Here is an 18,836-nt window from a genome sequence, read left to right as displayed (position 1 = left end):
TTTATGCCATTGTACATGCGAAAAGACGGGTTCTAGCATCTGTGCCTCACTATCCACTATGGAAGAAATTGTCGTGCTTTTACTGTAGCTCTGAGAAATATGTCAAGTTCGCCCAACTTTAAAATAATTTTGAGGCAAAGGTGGGAGGGAAAGAGCCGTCATCGCAGCTTGTGCTTATAGTATATATATGGTGTCCTCCACCATTCAGAGGAATTTGTGGGTATGAGAGAGCCCTCAGGTCTGGTGGGAGCAAATTGTGGTGAGTGACAACTTTCCTCTTCCATGTTTTCTCTGTTGTTTACCACGTTGGCATCTCCACACGCTCTTCCTTCTAAATCATTAAACTGTGGACAAGTACCACATTGTTGTAAGTTTAATGATATACAAAATGGAATGCCTTAATAAATCTGATCTGCCTGTTTACATGATAGTCGCATTGTCACATATCCGATTTATATCTGATTTATTTCTACATATGAAGGAGGCCCGAAACCGATCTCTGAATACCCAAATGCATGGGTTTTTTTTTTTTTTCCGATCAGTCATAGAACAGATCGGATCTGTGTAACATATGAGCAAAAAATCGGAATTGGGTCACAATTAACTGCCATTGCCGTATAGAACAGATGGGTCCTTTCTCTCATCCCACATCTGCCTCTTGTGCTCTTGACCTTTGACCCCACTTTCACGCCCCACCCAAATTCTACTTTTTCACTCCATTCTTTCTTCATTTCCGAGAGCACTTATGTGTCACAGATAACATTCTCTGGATAATTTCAGTCTCTTATTTGTCTTATTTATTTTGTCAAAACTACAAAAAATTCATTTATTTCCATGATTTAAAGCTGAATTTTCAGCCTAATTTCTCCAGTTTTAAGTGTGAATCTAGAGAGATCATAGAGATCATAATGTAAAGAACTGCTGTTCAAGAAACATCTATTAATATTATTATCAGTGCTTTAAACAATTGTGCTGCTTAATATTTGGTTGATATTTAAATATCTAATGCTTTTTTTATTAGCCACTTACTCAACGCAGGAACATTCTGGGTGCTTGAGGCAGTTTTTGGTGCGCTATAGCCCATCAAAGTCTATTCTGTCCCATCACGGTTTAACTTTTAAGCCCAGTCCTCTAGAGTTTACAGCGGCTGTTTCACAGTTAATGCTGTTTAAGTTTTGATGCTTCAGGCAAAAATGCAATACTCGTCATGTTTTTGTCTTTTTCTTGCTCAACATTTTTTTGTGGTGCTGCAAAATATGACTGAATGGATGTAAACAATGTCAAAGGGCCCATCCTTAAAACAAAGTCTAGCAAAGTCTAAAGTGAAAATAAGCCAGTGTGTACGATTTATTTTTTAAATGACAGCAGCCTAAATTAGCACGCTGTCCTCATTACCATTAATCAACAACAATAGACTAAATTGAAATTGAATCAAAACTAAAATTGGAATTTTGAACTGTGAGAAAAATTAAAGTGCTACATGCATAATTTATTAGAATGTTGCACAATTCAAAAATAAATATAAAGTTCTATTGGTTCGACAGTATGGAAAGTCATTAGGGCTGCATTTATACTGCATGGTTCAAGTGACCCAATTCTGATTGTTTTCTCCCATGTGGCACTGATCAGATATGGCCCATGTACGTGTAAGGAGGAAAAAAAATCACATGGATTGTGATTTACTTAAATCAGATTCAAGTCTTGTTCATATGTGGAAATTTATCCAATATGAATCGGATTCATTCCCTCATGTCTGCTGTTTAAGCAGGTAGATCGGATTTTTACTGGTCAATGCGAGTTGCACATCATTAAAAACCATAGTGAATGACGTCAACACTGATGCTTTCATTTTGGAACAGACTTCAGCTGGAGTAAAACACGAGGACTAAAAAAGCTTCTATATTGTTATGTAGCACAGTATTTAAGCATGTTAATGAGACAGCGTGAGCACAACATCCGCCACATAAACAATAATAACCAATATAAAACTATTACACACAAAACGTGCATTAATCACTCTATGGACATGACAATAAAATCCCTACCAGTTTATGAAAGCCTCAAATAGAAGAATATGGACAAATGAGAACTTTTTTTTCATAAACTATAGTAAAACAACTTGTCAAAATGAAAATAAAATAATGAACCCCTGCGAACAGATTAAATACAGGAATTAAGAAAAGAGCGCTCTATAATTGTCAGCTGTCAGTTGCTCTTTTATCCTGGTCATTGTGCCTTTGCCGTGTGCTGTGTAAATACAGACTTCTTGGTATATCAGAATCTTATAGATTTCTTTTACCACAATAATGAGATACCTTATTTTTTCAGTTTTAGTTTTTTGATTACTGAACTTTGAGAATAACTTTTTTAAAATACTGTTAATAGTAAGCATGGGACGATAACCACTTTCAAGGTATATTTAAAAATCATTCAAGGTTTTAAAACCTTTTGCTGTATCATTCCTAAGGTACAGAATGTGAATTGTTTTTTTTATGGGTTTTTTTTTTTTTTTTTTGGACTCTCCAACAGAAAAGATATTCAAAGATGTCATTTTAAATTGTAAAGAAATCTGTGTAGACATCAGAAGTCAATGATTCATTTGAATTATTTAGCCTGACATGTTTACTGCTCCAAAATATTTTAAATATTTCTCCAAATAAAATATATTGTGTTCAAAGGGGATTCATGTTTTTGTTTTTTACCCAGAAATTTTAAAAGAATATATTTTAAAGCAGTATTGTGGTACCATAAAGCCGTATTATTTTTTTTTTTCAGGGTTATCATACCATCAGATTCTTATACCGCCCCATGCCTAGAAAATGGTAGAATAAAAGTTTATGTATTTTATGCTGATGTATCTTATTGCTAGGGGTGACACGGTGGCTCAGTGGTTAGCACTGTCGCCTCAAAGCAAGAAGGTCCCTGGTTTGAGTCACGACCAGTTGACATTTCTGTGTGGAGTTTGCATGTTCTCCCCATGTTCGCTTGGGCTTCCTCCGGGTGCTCCGGTTTCTCCCACAGTTCAAAGTCATGCACTATGGGTGACCTGAATAAACTAAATTGGCCGTAGTGTATGGAGGTTTCCCAGTGTTTGGTTGCAGTTAGAAGGGCATCCGCTGTGTAAAACATATGCTGGATATGTGGTGACCCCTAATGAATTAAGATTCTAAGCTGAAGGAAAATGAATAAATGAGTGAATGAATTTCTAAGACTTGCAATTGAGGTTTATTTATTTGTTTATTTAATTTAATTATTTTTAAACCAAACTGCCAATTTTGTGAACTGTTCCACCCCTAATGTTTTTGTTATAGATTGTTGAATTTCCTCTGTGCTATTATTTGAACCACAATACAATACATTCATCGTCTTGCGATTTCAATACAAATTCAGAATCACACAGATTGTAAGCTGTGACTTTCTCTATCTTGAATCGAAATTAAGCCGATTGTCAAATTCTGAATTTGCGCCAAAAGTCCTGAGTAATTTGTTGTTTATCTGTGCGTGCAGCGGTGGCTTGTGAGCGGCTGTAGTGCGTCTGGGTGAGGTGTAGTGTGGGTAATGGGCAGCTCTGGAAAACACAGGCGAGTCTCTGACAGTCACTCTGAGAGAGGAGCTGGCTCCATTAACAGCCCTATTCACCCGGCTTAAGCTACTCTGTCAGCCACTTCAGAACCATTAAAGCTCTGCTGGGAGCGAGACGCCGAGAACGAGGGAGACACAAGGAGACAGAGAGAGAGAGAAGAATGAGGAAAAATAGAAGCAGGGGGAAGCTCTCCGAGGAGCTGAGTGATGGTATAAATAGTTGGAGTTGTAGAGGTAAATTATTCCTAAAGACATTAAACAGTTGTGAAGCTAAGCTCTCCGTCTCTCTCTCTCCCTCTCTCTCTCTTTCTGGTGCTTCTTGTTCTTTACCACGGTCGTCTCATATTTATGCCTGCGCTGGATTGCCGCTTCTTCTGGAAAGGGCTGACAACACAAATATCTGTTATGTGTCTGATATAATGAAGCTCAAGTATGTGTCATCATTTGTATTTCTGCAGTTTTCGCAGCAGATTTATCTTAGACATTTTTTTTCCATGATCCTTGGAGCGACGGTGGCATCTAGAAGAGAGCATGAGTGAAACTGATTCCATTTTGCATTGTTTTCTGATTTAATACATTTCAAGTTACATTTATTTATAGCCATCTTGAAGGACGAATGATCTACAATGCCAGGAATATTTCATCGTCTATGAAGATTCATTATTAAAAATGATAGATAGACAGACAGATAGACAGACAGATAGATAGATAGATAGATAGATAGATAGACAGACGGACGGACGGACGGACGGACGGACGGACGGACGGACGGACGGACGGACGGACGGACGGACGGACGGACGGACGGACGGACGGACGGACGGACGGACGGACGGACGGACGGACAGACAGACAGACAGACAGACAGACAGACAGACAGACAGACAGACAGACAGACAGACAGACAGACAGATAGATAGATAGATAGATAGGCAGGCAGGCAGGCAGGCAGGCAGACATCTTGAGGGACGAATGATCTACAATGCCAGGAATATTTCATTGTCTATGAAGATTCATTATTATAAATGATAGATAGACAGACAGACAGACAGGCAGACAGATAGATAGATAGATAGATAGATAGATAGATAGATAGATAGATAGATAGATAGATAGATAGATAGACAGACAGACAGACAGACAGACAGACAGACAGACAGACAGACAGACAGACAGACAGACAGACAGACAGACAGACAGATTACATTTACATTTATTTATAGCCATCTTGAAGGACGAATGATCTACAATGCCAGAAATATTTCATTGTCTATAAAGATTCATTATTAAAAATAGATAAACAGACAGATAGATAGATAATTAGATAGATAGATAGATAGATAGATAGATAGATAGATAGATAGATAGATAGATAGATAGATAGATAGATAGATAGATAGATAGATAGATAGATAGATAGATAGATAGATAGATAGATAGATAGGTAGGTAGGTAGGTAGGTAGATAGATAGATAGATAGATAGATAGATAGATAGATAGATAGATAGATAGATAGATAGATAGATAGATAGATAGATAATTAGATAGATAGATAGATTGATAGATAGATAGATAGATAGATAGATAGATAGATAGATAGATAGATAGATAGATAGATAGATAGATAGATAGATAGATAGATAGATAGATAGATAGATAGATAGATAGATAGATAGATAGATAGATAGATAGATAGATAGATAGGATGTCAGACAGACAGACAGACACATAGATAGACACATATATAGACACGATAGACACATAAGCCCCTTTCATACATACAGACCTTTCCAGAAAATTAGCAGCAATTGAACAGGCCTTTTTTTAAATACTGGTAAATTTGTTCCAGCAATTTTCCTGAAAGAGTAGTTGTAACATTATCAGTAATTTGCCGGGATGCTGCGCTGTGCGAATGCAGAAAAAAGAGTGCCGGAAAGAGCGCATTTACATCTAGAACATGCTGACGTGAGACATCTGCTTTAGCCAATCAGAACACTCAGACGCATTCACATCCACGCAGTTTATGAAAATAAAACCCTTTGAATATTTGTCCAGACACATTTAGCTGCTAGATGTTAGTCAGATAACATTTTATGTTCTTTCTTAATGCCAACTGTGTAAAATATTACAGATAAAATCCTTATTATAAATCACGGTTTGTTTACCTTCAAGTTCTGCTTCAGTTGCCTGACGCATGTGCACGTAAAGGAGCCGGCGACGGTCAGCGCACACACATATTATGAACATGTGAAAGTGTTTCTCCATGTTTTCATATAAGTTGTTCACAATACTTATGCATCCACATAATTTGAAATGTAATCAAGTGTGTAAACATTTATCTGTGGTTCGTGTTTCTGCCTTTAGATGTCTCACAAAGCTTTAAATAAAAGTGAAACCATCAAGAAAAAGCTGACTCCTTCTATGTTGACTAATACAAGCGCTGCCGTTTAGAGGTCATTTCTGGTTAATGATGTCAGAATTTACCGATATTTTGGAATGGATGTGTGAACGGTCTTTTCCGAAAAAATTCTGACAGATAGATACAGACAGACAGACAGACAGACAGACAGACAGACACATAGATAGACAGACAGACAGACAGACAGACAGATTGACAGACACATAGATAGGCAGGCAGACAGACAGACAGACAGATTGACAGACACATAGATAGGCAGGCAGACAGATAGACAGGCAGAAAGATAGATAGCTTAAAGTGCAATTTAAAGGCTTAACTAGGTTAATTAAGTTGATTAGGGAAGTTAGGGTAATTAGGCAAATCATTGTTTAATCAATGGTTTGTTCTGTAGACAATCGAAAAAAAATATTGCTTAAGGGGCTGATCACACCGAACGCGCTTTTTGCTTTTAACAACTGTGAATGTTTTGGGCGCTGCTTATGCCCCCTGCATGCCTCGTTTTTTAATCGCATTTATCACTCGCAGTTGAAAAAACTCAATGAAGATGATCACACCAAATGCTTCAGGGGCTAACAATATTGATCTTTAAATGGTTTTTAAATAAATTTAAAACTGCTTTTATTCTAGCCGAAATAAAACAAATAAACCTTTCTTCTGAAGAAAAATTATTAGAGCAAATACTGTGAAAAATGTCTTGCTCTGTTTAACATTTTTTCGGAAAATATTTGAAAAAAAGAAAGAAAAAAATCACAGGAGGGCTGATACATTTGACTTCAACTTTAGATAGATTTAAATTATTAATAATAACGATAGTGATTTTTAAATGATTCATCTTAATAATAATAATATTTACGCTATGAATGAATGAATTTTTTTAAATGAAACTTCGAATTTCAGCATTTCTAATAAGATTAAATATGAATAACTATTAAGAAAAAAAAATCATTATTATTGATCCAAAAAATCCCTTTTCTTCCATATTCTTTTATAAAGTCTTATTACCGCTTTGCCATCTTTGACCTTAGTCAAAAAAAAAAAATTGAAGACCCATTCCCAGCTCCTGAATGGCCCTTCATAATCAATGTCGGCCCTTAAACTTGGAGAGAATGAAAGAAGCAGGCATCGGGCTACTTGTCTGAGTACATTTACACAAAACTCACATTACGGACGAGCTGTCAGTGAAGTGTAGCGGTTCATTTTTATGTGACTCAGGCACTAATGCATTTTTTTCCCCTCTGCGCTCTGTCGTAAATGCTGATTGATTGAGTGAGAAGTCAATCCCAGCCTGCTGTTCGCTAGCCCACCACTGGGCTTTCACAAAGATTTTAAATTAGAGACAGCTTTACTTGAAAGATACATTATTGATTGGCCATAGATACTGAAAGCACTGTTTTTTTTTTTAGAGAGAGAAGAGAAACTAAGGCAATAAGTCTAAGTCTTCTTAACCTCATCCATTATGAAACATAAAGACCCTCCTATTCATTTTCCTTCAATGTACTAAGCAGCAAAATAAATGCAATCCAAATTCTGCTCTCTAAACACTAATTGAAGTCTAAAACTCTCTCGTTTTGTCTCCTCTCTCCAGGCTCAGACATGGCGGTGTTTTGTCTGCTATGCGGGAAGCGTTTCCAGACCCAGAAGGCTTTGCAGCAGCACATGGAGATTCATGCCGGCATGCGCAGCTACATCTGCAGCGAGTGTGAACGCACTTTCCCGAGCCACACAGCGCTCAAACGCCATCTCCGCTCGCACACAGGTGAGCTTCACCTGAACACCACTCACACTGCAGAGTCATCTAAAAGCACATTAACAACTTCACACCTCCATATAATGCAGAAAAGGCCAAGCGAGCCGCAAGCTGAGATTCTGTTCAGGAGGAGCATGCTCACATGGTCTTGTTAAGGTTATATAAACCTCTGGCTTAGCCTTAGAAAAGACTGATTTCTGTGTATTCACAAAAGCCAGGTACATATTCTTTCATTTAGGTGTTAAAAATACCTACTTGAACCTGTTTGAATATCTTTTTGTGCTGCATTAGAATGTGGTGATACTTGTTTTGATTCATGATCAAGTCCATGTCAAATCAAAATGAACTGTTTTATTTTGCTAGCAGATATTGTTATTGTTTACATAAACAATTAATACAAGTTAATCCACAGAAAAAAAAAAACAATGTTTGTTTTGGTAATCTCCAATCAAAGTCTGACCATTTGCTTCCACATTTGGAATGGAGGTGTCACAGTTGGTGGGTGGGAAGAGGAGCGAGGACTCAAATGAATCAGAAGAAGGATTCATTAATAATAAAAATAAAACAAAAAGTCAACAAAACCACCCAGAGGGGAGAAAACATAATTAAAACACAAATAGGCTAACAAGCTTGGCTGAGAAGGGCTGGACAGGGCAAGACACGACAAGGCAAAGCATGAGTGAAACACGATGACCCATGTATGAAGGACATATAACGAACTGGCAGAGGATAGCAGACAAGAGGAGACTATAACCAGAAAGAATTAACAGACAAACAGGTGAACTGAATAAACTAATAGTAGGTTAACAAAGAGGGTGGGACTAGAAAATAGACAGGATAGCACCCGACTTAAAAAGAAACAACACAAGTCATGTGCTCACATTGAGCTAGAACACGCAGCCAGTGAGAGAACTCATTAACTGCGTGTTTACTTGAAACACAACACAAAAGCATGCGGCGCATGTAAAAATCAACCACTAGCTAAACACAGCACCAACAGAAGACTGAACACAAATGCACAATAAATAAAAACACTCACCGTGCACTCACACATGCAACCTGCAGGTTTCAGCTCAGTGCAAACTGAGACGCTGAGAATGAAACAGCATGCTACAGACAGAACAACAAACACCAGGACGAGATGGGCTCATGGAGCGCGCATGGCCCGAGCACAGCCAAGGCGGCACTCATACAATAACAATGACTGACAATGAAGGGAAATATGACTGCTCGACCCAAGAAAACTCAAGCTGAGCACAGCATACAAGATATGAGAGGACTAATGTCTGGACTCTGCCGCCAAAACAAGAATTAACAAGTGGCAGAATCCTGACAGGCGAGTTCTCTGTTTGTGTCAGTTTGACAGCTTTAGCTACAATATTCCTAACAACGCCCCTCTTACCATTAAGTTGCTATGAGGGAATAATGTACAAAAAATAATCCCTGCCTCTACTTAATATTTTGTTTCAGCTGAAAGTACATCAACACACTGAAATAAAAGTCTTAGCAACTTCCAGGTCACACAGACCTTTGCAGTCAGAATTACCTGAGCATGGATATGTGAAATAGACTAAAAGTAAAACACAAAAATGATTTGAATTTTTTGCAGGTGTAAACTGTAAAGAAGATAGTTTGCAGAAACAAAGTGCACAGCATTGAAGGAGAGACCGTCTAAAATCTCATAAAAAATCTCATAAAATCTCAATTCTCATACAGTGAGAAATAAACTGGTAAGGCTGGATTAAAGTAAGATTTCAGTTATTAAAATAGTTAAATCCAGAATGTCTGCAGAAGATGTTTTGGATTATTACTGTGCATTCTTTATTCTTTTTGTTAGATTTCAATTTTAGCAATTTCTTAGCATTTCTAACATTATTTTAATATTTGATCATAATCATAATGTAAAACTTGATGTATATCTAACAAAAATATTTAAGCTTTGCCAAAAAATATACCCCCCGAGCAGAGTCAAAGGACAGTAAGAGAATTTACAAAATGTTTTTATTTTCTAAAAATATTGTTCAGAAGGTCATGATTCACAGTCATTCAATATTTTCTTTGCATAGTTTTTATTTTACATTCTTCAGGTGATACAAAAAACAGACATTTCTGCACAGTTCCTTCCTCAGTGTGTGACACAATCCTCTCACTCCACCCTTTTGACAGTCGTCTTAAATAACAACTTAATGTGATTGACTGTGGGTCAAAAGGGTGGAGTAAGAGGATTGTGTCACATACTGAGGAAGGCATTGTGTGAAATGTCTGTGTTTTGTATCACCTGAAGAAAGTAAATTAATGCACTAAAAAAAGAATAAAGATTAAAGATTATTGCACTAAAAAAATACACTAAAAAAAAACATGAGCACGCAGGACAAACTACATTACTTGACTTTATTTTATATATATATATAAGCAAGCTCTATTTGCATCCATACAATTTTTCAATATAAACTTTCTTTAAAATAAAAATAAACATTGTTATAAAAGTTTTAAAAACTATAATAAACTAAAATGTAAGCACAACAATCTGTAGGTCTATGTACTCAGCAGTAAATACATGAGTATAATTTATTTTCTAATGATTCTAAATTTATGTTTATTGAGAAAAATATACTCTTGCAACATAAGGCAATTATCTCTTATCAGTCCTGTTTTAAACTCTGACCAACAGCATTCAGTTGTATATTGGGGAAATTGGAGCATTAATAATTGCACTTCTTTTACAATACAAAATCAACATTCAGGAAAATGATTTAAACAAATTATAATTAATATCATATCACAACAATTGTGACATACATATTAAATATAAAATAATACAACAGACAGCCAAATTAACAACCCTTCAGTTTTTCCTTTACATGCTCTCCAAATACTGTAAAAAGCTACCCCATTTCTGATTGAAAGTATGGGTGGAGTCCTGAAGTCTTGCCAACATACGTTCATATGATGCAGTAGAAGTCATCAGCTCAATCCAATCCTTAAAATAGGGAGTATCTGAGTTTTTCCAATTTCGCAGCACCGGTCTCACAGCCATAATACATCTTGCAACGATGATTCCAGCCTGTGCTTTATATATCCCCTTCCGTAGAGTAGATGTATCACCAAAAAGACTCTTGGTGAATAAGGTAAAGGTTATTCCAGTCATTTCTTAAGGTTTTGAAGAACTCTTTTCCAGAATGGAGCCACCAAATTACAGTTCCACATTAAATGTAAAAAGATGCCCACAGAATGACCACATTTTCATCAGTGGTTATTTTTCATTAATCCTAGCCTATGCAGTCTTACTGGGGTCCAGTAATATCGATTAATTATCTTGTAATGTATAAGTTTACTTCTAGCGTCTCTCACAGTACTGTACCTTCTATAACAGAGACTACTGCTTCCCATTCATCCTCTTCAAATTCAACCTCCAAATCTTTCTCCTAATTGTTTGAGCTTTTTTCACAGTATTAGATTCAAATACTAGAAAAAAAAGCCCTTACCTGCAGCCAGTCATGGACAAAAAAATAATAATATGTTTTATTTAAGATGCGCTTCTCTAAAACTCAAAAAGCTACTAGAAATATGACAACAAATAAAAATTCTGCCAGAATTACAAGCTTCTAGCATCCAAATGACAGTGATAATCATAAATTAAACACTTTACTAAAAAAATGAGTCTTAAGAATTTTCCTTAAGCAATCTAAAGTAAAGGCATTCCTAAATCAGTCAAAAGTGAACTAAAGTGACAGTTTAAAACATTGGATATAAACGCCAATGTGCCTCCTTTTTCTACTTTTGACCTGGTTTACCAAAAGCAACTTAATGCCAGGGTCAAGCAAAGCCTTAGATCCTAATGCTAACAGTAAATTAACAGTAAATTTGTTGTGAGTTAAAGACAAACTAGCCATTATTTGAGAAAGTTACCACTCTGTTTATTGAATGCTAGCTACTGTATAATAGCCGTACACAGAAAGCTAGCATTCAACAAATACAGTGATAACTTTCTTAAATAAAGGCTAGTTTGTTTTTAACTCGCTCTTCACTGCCTAAAACTTATCTTCTGAATCACGATTCAATGCCAAGAACTTCTCAAACTTTGTCAAACCGGTGACTTCTTTCAGCTTGGTAACTTGTAAACAAAACTTCATCTCCCTACAGTCTGTGGGCGGCCCATCTGAGGCTCAGACTATCTTTTGACAGTCTTTTGTCTCTTTCTCTATATTCCTCACCTCCCCCTTTCTCTCCGGCTTCCTTCAGGGTAACTTTTAAGCTTAAAGTCAAGCCCCTCCATTACACACACAGTAAGTCAAACCTGACCTTTTTTTGCCATTCTCTACATGATGAGAATTTATGTGGGAGAATTCGGTTATCGAATGACCCAATAAAATGACATGAAAAAGAGAATTTAGGAGGAAGAAGGACTTTTGGTGAATTATAATGAGATGGAGAAAAACCTTCAAATATTTGCTGGTAAATATGTGTGAAGATCTTTTATTATTCGTTAGCACAGAATATTAGAGCACTCAGTATCTAAAGGGATAGTTCAGCCAAAAATGAAAATATGCTCACTATTTATTCACTACAAAGGTGGTTTCAAACCTTTAGTCGTTTCCATCTTCTGTTAAACACAAAAGAAGATATTTTGAAGAAAGCTGAAATCCTGCAACCATTGAGGTTTATAGCAGGAAAACCAAACACTATGGAAATCAACCATTACAGGTTTTCAGCTTTCCTCAAAATGTCTTCTTTTGTGTTCAACAGAAAAAACAAAAAACAAAACAAGTAATGGAGTGAGGAAATGATCAAACTATACCAAACACAATGATCTCTGTACTTGATAATATGACAAAATAAACAAAAAAGTCAATTCAAATTGTTTAACAGAGAGCACAAAATGGAGCTGCCAGATTTGCTTGCAAGAGAGCATCTTTCACTTGCTTTCGCTCTCGCTGTCTGACCTGAAATACCAGAAAGATTGTCAGAGACAGTTGAAGTCTAGACGCAACATGTAAATTTTTGATAAGAAGGGCCAGAAATGAAGTGAGGTTGTTTTTTTAAAGAGTCGAGGCATTAAGTATGCGCTCCATCTTGCCACAGACCGCCGAGTGCATGAGTTTTTCCAGAACAACATCTGAAAGGACATTCTGACGCTCCTAACGGAGGCTGAGTAAATGTCAAATACTGTAGCTGTTTCAACAAGAAATATGTGATTTTGCTTTACTTGAATTGCAAGAAGTGTTTAAACAATAAAACCGAACTGAAAACAAACTCAGCGCTGTTACTTACCATTTCTGTTTTATACCACAATAGCAGTTCACAAAACTGCATCCCAGAGAATAAATTTATTGCACTCCATTAAATTAACAATGTCAGGTATTTCTAAAATAAATAAAGTAACTTGTAGCATGCATTAAGAGCTGTAAACATACAGTACACTAACTGTGTAAAAGTCTTGTCGATCCCAGTTGTATAAGAGCAACAAATAATAAATTGACTTGCAGCTGATCATTTGCAAAAGTGGATTTTTCTAATGAATAATCTGTTGAACTGCATCCCAATCATCACAAATACTGCAGAAGACCTATTGAAACTTATTTAGACCCAAGATTCTCATAGAAATCAGTCAAGTTTGGTGAAGGAAAAATCCTGGTTTGGGGATACATTCAGTATGGGGGCAAGCGAGAGATCTGCAGAGTGGATGGCAACATCCACAGCTTGAGTTAGCAAGTCATTTGTGCTGCCTATTAGATTACAAACCACAGGAGAGCTCTCCTTCTTATACTTCAGCCTCCACATCAAAGTTCCTATAAGCCAAGAAGGTCTGCTACAGGTTTGGCCAACCCAGTCACCAGACATGAACATTATTAAGCGTGTCTGGGGTAAGATAAACGAGGCCTTAAAGTTGAATTTAAAAAATCTTGATGAACTCTGGGAGTTCATCGCTTTCTTTGCCATTCCAGATGACTTTATTAATAAGCTATTTGAGTCATTGCAGAGATGTATGATGCAGTCCTCCAAGCTCAAGAGAGTCAGACACACAAGTAACTCCTTTTCCACTGCACCATGACTTTATATTCTATACTGTACATTATTTCTGTTAAGTGACAAGAGTTTTGTCTAAGCAAAGTCAGACCTTACTGTCCTAATGAAATCATTAAAAATCAAGGTATGTTTATATGTTTTTTTGCTAAAATAAGCGTGGTCTAAAGCAGTGGTTCTCAAAGTGGGGGTCGGGACCCCCCGAGGGATCGCGGGGCAATGAAGGGGGGGTCGCCTGGTGATTTCCAAAAATCGATATTTTTATTAAACCATAAGAATTAACATATTTTATCCATAACTATACTGAAAATAAAAATAGTCGTTTATAGTTACTATATACTATATAGTTACTATAGTAGCTTATAGTTACTAGTTCTATTGGATTGCGAACCCTGAGGTAATTACATTATTTTAAAGGCAGCAATAGCGACAGATGCATTTTGATTTTATAACATCAGGTTATACTTTCTGGCACATTTAAAGCACTGGCACAAATTTAATTGGTGTGTCTGCGTCATTGCATGCAAGGTTTCTGTATTTATAACCACCTCAGAGGATATTGAGGGTCGCGAGTCACTGGCATTGTTATTTTGGGGGTCGCGGGCTGAAAAGTTTGGGAACCCCTGGTCTAGAGCAGTGGTTCTCAAATGTTTTTCATCAGGTACCACCTCAGAGAAAAATTGTCTCTCCAAGTACCACCAAAATAAGTAGTATTGAAATACAGTAGCGTAGTAGGCCCAGTAAAGCAGCTACAACTCTGCGCAGTTAAAAAACGTGGCATATTACCTCAGAAATATAGGCTATATGTCATATATGGCATATTATATACATCATTTTTGATAAATTTTGAAATGTGTTAAGCATGTACATGACATATTTCATTCCTCTGCGTACCACTAGAAGGAAGCCTGCGTACCAGTAGTGGTACACGTACCACAGTTTGAGAACCACTGGTTTAGAGGCCTTTGCCTTTCATATTAGCCATCTTCTAAAACCAAATGATCGACGTGCGTGAAGTCAAGTTATTATTTATTTTTCCTAAAACTTGGATAGAAAGCAAGACTTTTGTCAGGTAGTGCATGATAGTCAGAAAACATTTGAAAACTCCTTTATTATTCAGGAGTCGCCACAGTGTAATGAACCGCCAACCTATCTAGCATATGTTTTATGCAGCAGATGCCCTTCCAACTGCAACCCACCACTTGGAAACACCCATACACTTTCATTCACACACATACACTACAGACAATTTAGCTCACCCAATTCACCTAGAGCGCATGTCTTTGGACTATGCGGGTAACAGGAGCATCCGGAGGAAACCCACCCAAACACTGGGAGAACATGCAAACTCCACACAGAAATGCCAACTAACCCAACCGACTTTTTTCAATGTTACCTTTTCAAAAGTAAACACCCATTCTTGTCTTAAGACAGTTTTGAAAAACATTTATGATCCACTTCAAATAAAGTGAAGTAAATTTTTCCAAACCACAGGCTTTACTTTTCACAGTTCTTACAAAACCTCAAAGTAACAGAAATTTAAAGAGTATTAAATCCTAGCGTGTGTCTTCCTATAGTAATGTTAAGCCAAAACACGCAAAAAACAAATGGAAACAAATGTCTTAGTGTAAATTTAGCTCATTAAAATCTAATTTTGGATTAATGTACTATTAAGTACAATTAATTTAGAGATGCTGTTCTTTAGATATTAGTTTTACTTTTTTCACTATAGAGAAGATTACAGTTTAACTATCCTTTGTTCTGGTGAACAATGATAGTGGGTTAACTCTAACCTATGTAAATCACAAGCCAGGCACAGAGGAAACCTATCAATCTTTTGTGACAAGATCGTGTTATTCTGTCGTTTGCATGTTTCACAGTTATTTTAAGTAAAGTATCCAGTTGATGGTGATAAAAACCATGTTCAGTTATCTCAGTAATGATTAAAGTCTTTAAAAGATAGTTTGCCCAAAAATCAATTGTTTTATTATTTACTCACCCTTTACTTGTTCCATAAATGTTTGAGTTTTTTTTTTTTTCTGTTGAACACAAAAGGAGATATATATTTTTATATAATTTTTTTGTGTTCATTACAAGGCAAAAACTCTAACTGGTGTGGAAAAGGTGAGTAAATAATGACAATTAAAATTTTCCAATGTACTATCTCTTGCCTACAGTTTATCATGGCATTTTTATTAAAATTGGTAATATGTACCCCTTTATATTAACATCTAACTAAACCTTAACCTATCAATAGTAATAAGAAGAAAAAAATGTGTAAAAAAAAATGTAATTTTACCTTGTTTTCAAACTATTTTGATCTCAAGGAAAACAAAACTATTTTTCATTTTGGTAATGGCTCATATGAATTTCTATGTATCTTATATCCCAAATTCATGAACTGAAGTTTGATTAGATTGTATGAACATATATATAAGCAGTATCTCACAAGTAGCAGTGCAATATGGCTGTATATCAGCACTGGTGGGAGGCGTGCATTGTTGTCCCACCAGTGACGATATACAGCCATATTACATTGCTACCAGTGTGATATTGCATTTATACAGTAGTTTGATGGCAGATTCTTGTATATAAAATAAAAATCAAACATGGAGAGTCTCAAAAATTCTTTTGTAAGAGGAACTACTTCCGCCATTCATTCACATCTGAAGCTGAAGTCAGAACATCAGAAGCCATTACTAATTCACCAACATCACTTTAAAGCTAGAATTTAAATGATTCATAATACGTAATTTACAGTGATGACAACAGGTGATTTTGCTCACAGTTTAAGATTATAAGGCTGAATGGCATGAAATGTCATCAGTCTAGAGACATTTCCCAGTATTTCTCTGTTGCAATCGGGAGATCACAATAATTAACTTCGTAAAAGCCAAAGCAACGCAAACACTACCAGGTTACTGTTGTGTGTACAACAAGGAAAAATGCAGGCACATGCAGGCATTTCTTTCTTCCTTTCTTTTACTGAACTAGTCTGCAGTAATGAAAACAGGAGACAGATGGCCAACCAAAAAGTAACTTAGGGTTATACAAAGAGTGGCCAATACAAAATACATACATCCCTAATATGTGAGTCCCAGATAACATTCAATACTCTATAATTACTATACTATAAATACAGCACTACAACAAACAAAAGAGAGAGATCACCTTAGAATGTAACTTATCCGTTTAATAAAAATGTTGATCAGCTTCTATGGGCTTATTATGCATTCTCTTTGCCATCTTGTGGATGGACAACGTCAACCATCTTTGCTCTGCTCAGTATGACAAGCTGATGCATGTTGACAAGCTGTATCTCCTAAATTATTCATTTTTAAAATAGGCACTATGCTTATAAATAAACTGCATAGTTATAATCTAAACATGTATACTGAAATAGCCTCAAAAGTGCATTATGTTGTCCAACAGCTGCAACATTTGTCAAACTGTTGTGAGTTTACTGATCTGCTGTCACTTTATGTGGGCATAGTAATACACAAGGTTGAGGAGGCTGTTGGAGTGCTGTTATTGCAGAATACCACACGGCTATCAGCCAATCAAATTCGAGAACTGGACAGAACTGTTGTATAAACACATATGTAAAAAATAATGCACAAATATACAAATATTTTCCAGAGATGGGTTGGGGCTGCAAGGGCATCAGCTGCATAAAAACTTGCTGGATAAGTTGGCGGTTCATTCCGCTGTGGCGACCCCGGATTAATAAAGAGACTAAGCCGACAAGAAAATGAATGAATGAATGAAAATATACAAATAATGAATTCAAATGAATTAGCCACTAATTAGCTGACATTCAGTTACACACTGCCATAAGATTAGATAAGATAGGAATATTTGTATAGTTATAATAATATTAATAGAAGAACGCTTTGCCAGTAAAACAGCAGTCATTTCAACTACAATACTTTAGGATGCATCATCAAATCATAAGTAATTAATAACATCTGTAATGTGTAATTTTCTCACAACATAACAGGCAACAGGTAAACAACCTGCCAACACCTACCTGTATATTTAATACAATCTGCATTGCATTTACAATGTGAAGGGCAAATCAAACAATGGGCTGCGTGCGTCTCCAGTTGCTCCTCTCTTCATTCTGCGCATGTAGCCTGTTCTCATTAATATGCCATTCCTGTTCGCTCTCCATTTCACTGCCAGGCCATTTGCAGACAGTGGCGGCTGTCTATGTTCACAGCTGTGTTTGATGGTACGCCGCACAAAGCTCACATCGCTTATGGCACAGACCATCTCTGCAGGTCATTCGGCCTTGACTTTCAAGCCGTTTGTCAGGGCTCACTCAATATTTAACAATGTTTACGTTAAATCCACTTCTTTTATATTCATTATGGAGCAGAAGCATGAAAACCTGAAGCTCGCCATTGACAATAGCTGCTATTAATGCACCGTTTAACTCCCCGTATGTCATTGTGGGCACAAAAGTAGACTTTTGAAGACAGAAAAGCGCAGTGAAGCAGATACCTGTGGATATTTCCTCCAACGTGACGTGTTTAGCATGCGCTCGCAGCAGACGGCGTTGGCGCATTAGCATGCCTGTGGTGTTGTGAGTCTGGCCTGCCTGCTGCCCGCCTCTGGGCAATTAACTTTAATGACAGACAGGCTGGAGGGCTTTCAGAAGGTGCATCGGATAAGTTGATACAGATGCATAAAGACTGCCACTCTATCTATCATCTCATATCTGTTCACTAGGGATCTCATCTCTCCCAGCCTGTGTTGTTTTTTTTTTCTCTCTCAGCCCAGATAGAAACCCATTCATCTCCGCCAGAAGTGTATTTCAATGTGAATGGCGGCTCGCGATTGGCTTAGAGAACGTGCTTGGGGAATTTCTGCATTGTCTCTTAAGAGGAGGGTTTAAGTCGGAGCATGACGGAACATAACAAGAGACACAATTTATTCCCGGGCACGGCTGGCACTTGGACAGGGAGATAATGAAGAGCATAGGTCACCGCAGATGACTTTAAAGCCACGCCGCCCGGGCTGAAATGTATTAAATATTGCGAGCGTTATGTGCCGCTGCTG

General features: G+C 36.8%; 2 protein-coding genes across 5 annotated transcripts in view; both read left to right on the top strand.

Annotated features, from left to right (window-relative positions):
* Positions 1–18,836, top strand: part of LOC147840601 (uncharacterized) — a 570,564-nt gene that overhangs the window by 536,523 nt on the left and 15,205 nt on the right. The window lies entirely within an intron of this gene.
* zbtb16b (zinc finger and BTB domain containing 16b) overlaps positions 1–18,836 on the top strand; it is a 105,651-nt gene that overhangs the window by 71,610 nt on the left and 15,205 nt on the right. The window contains exons 5-6 of one of the 4 annotated variants that reach the window (XR_015509295.1): positions 7,587–9,776; positions 9,995–10,083. Coding sequence is in view for 1 of the 4 variants with exons in the window: in XM_087283988.1 (XP_087140114.1) it covers positions 7,587–7,757 (171 nt within the window). In the remaining 3 variants the exon portion in view is untranslated. Of the gene's footprint in view, positions 1–7,586; positions 9,879–9,958; positions 10,084–18,836 lie in introns of those variants that run through there. The other 3 variants (XR_015509294.1, XR_015509293.1, XM_087283988.1) reach the window with 3 other exon arrangements.

This window comes from Danio rerio, chromosome 15, assembly GCF_052040795.2.
Source record: "Danio rerio strain M-AB ecotype USA chromosome 15, GRCz13ab, whole genome shotgun sequence".
Lineage (NCBI taxonomy): Eukaryota > Metazoa > Chordata > Actinopteri > Cypriniformes > Danionidae > Danio > Danio rerio.
This window is presented reverse-complemented; position numbering and strand designations above follow the sequence as displayed.